Source organism: Egretta garzetta, unplaced genomic scaffold, assembly GCF_000687185.1.
Source record: "Egretta garzetta isolate BGI_Z169 unplaced genomic scaffold, ASM68718v1 scaffold350, whole genome shotgun sequence".
NCBI classification, from domain to species: Eukaryota; Metazoa; Chordata; class Aves; order Pelecaniformes; family Ardeidae; genus Egretta; species Egretta garzetta.
The window spans coordinates 210089-210301 of NW_009258273.1; the positions used below are offsets into that span (position 1 = coordinate 210089).

The window sequence follows — 213 nt, forward strand, 5'->3', positions numbered from 1 at the left end:
GGGGGGGACACGACACACGGGACACGAGACCCCCACCCCGGGCACCCGCATGCCCCTCACCGCCCTCCTCTCACTGCGCAGCCAGCCTGTCCACCCTGGAGGTCCTGTCCCTCGTCGTCAGCCTCATCCTCCTGGCCATCACCGTCACCTCCTTCTTCATCTACAGGTAGGGGTGCCGGAGTCAGGGAGGGTGACCCCGAGGCTGGGCTGCTG

The 213-nt window shown here is 68.5% G+C and overlaps 1 protein-coding gene across 1 annotated transcript in view; it reads left to right on the forward strand.

The window, feature by feature from the left end:
* Positions 1–213, forward strand: part of NPR1 (natriuretic peptide receptor 1) — a 9224-nt gene that overhangs the window by 3404 nt on the left and 5607 nt on the right. Inside the window, 1 exon segment of the mRNA XM_035890507.1 lies at positions 19–166. Coding sequence (XP_035746400.1) covers positions 19–166 — 148 coding nt within the window.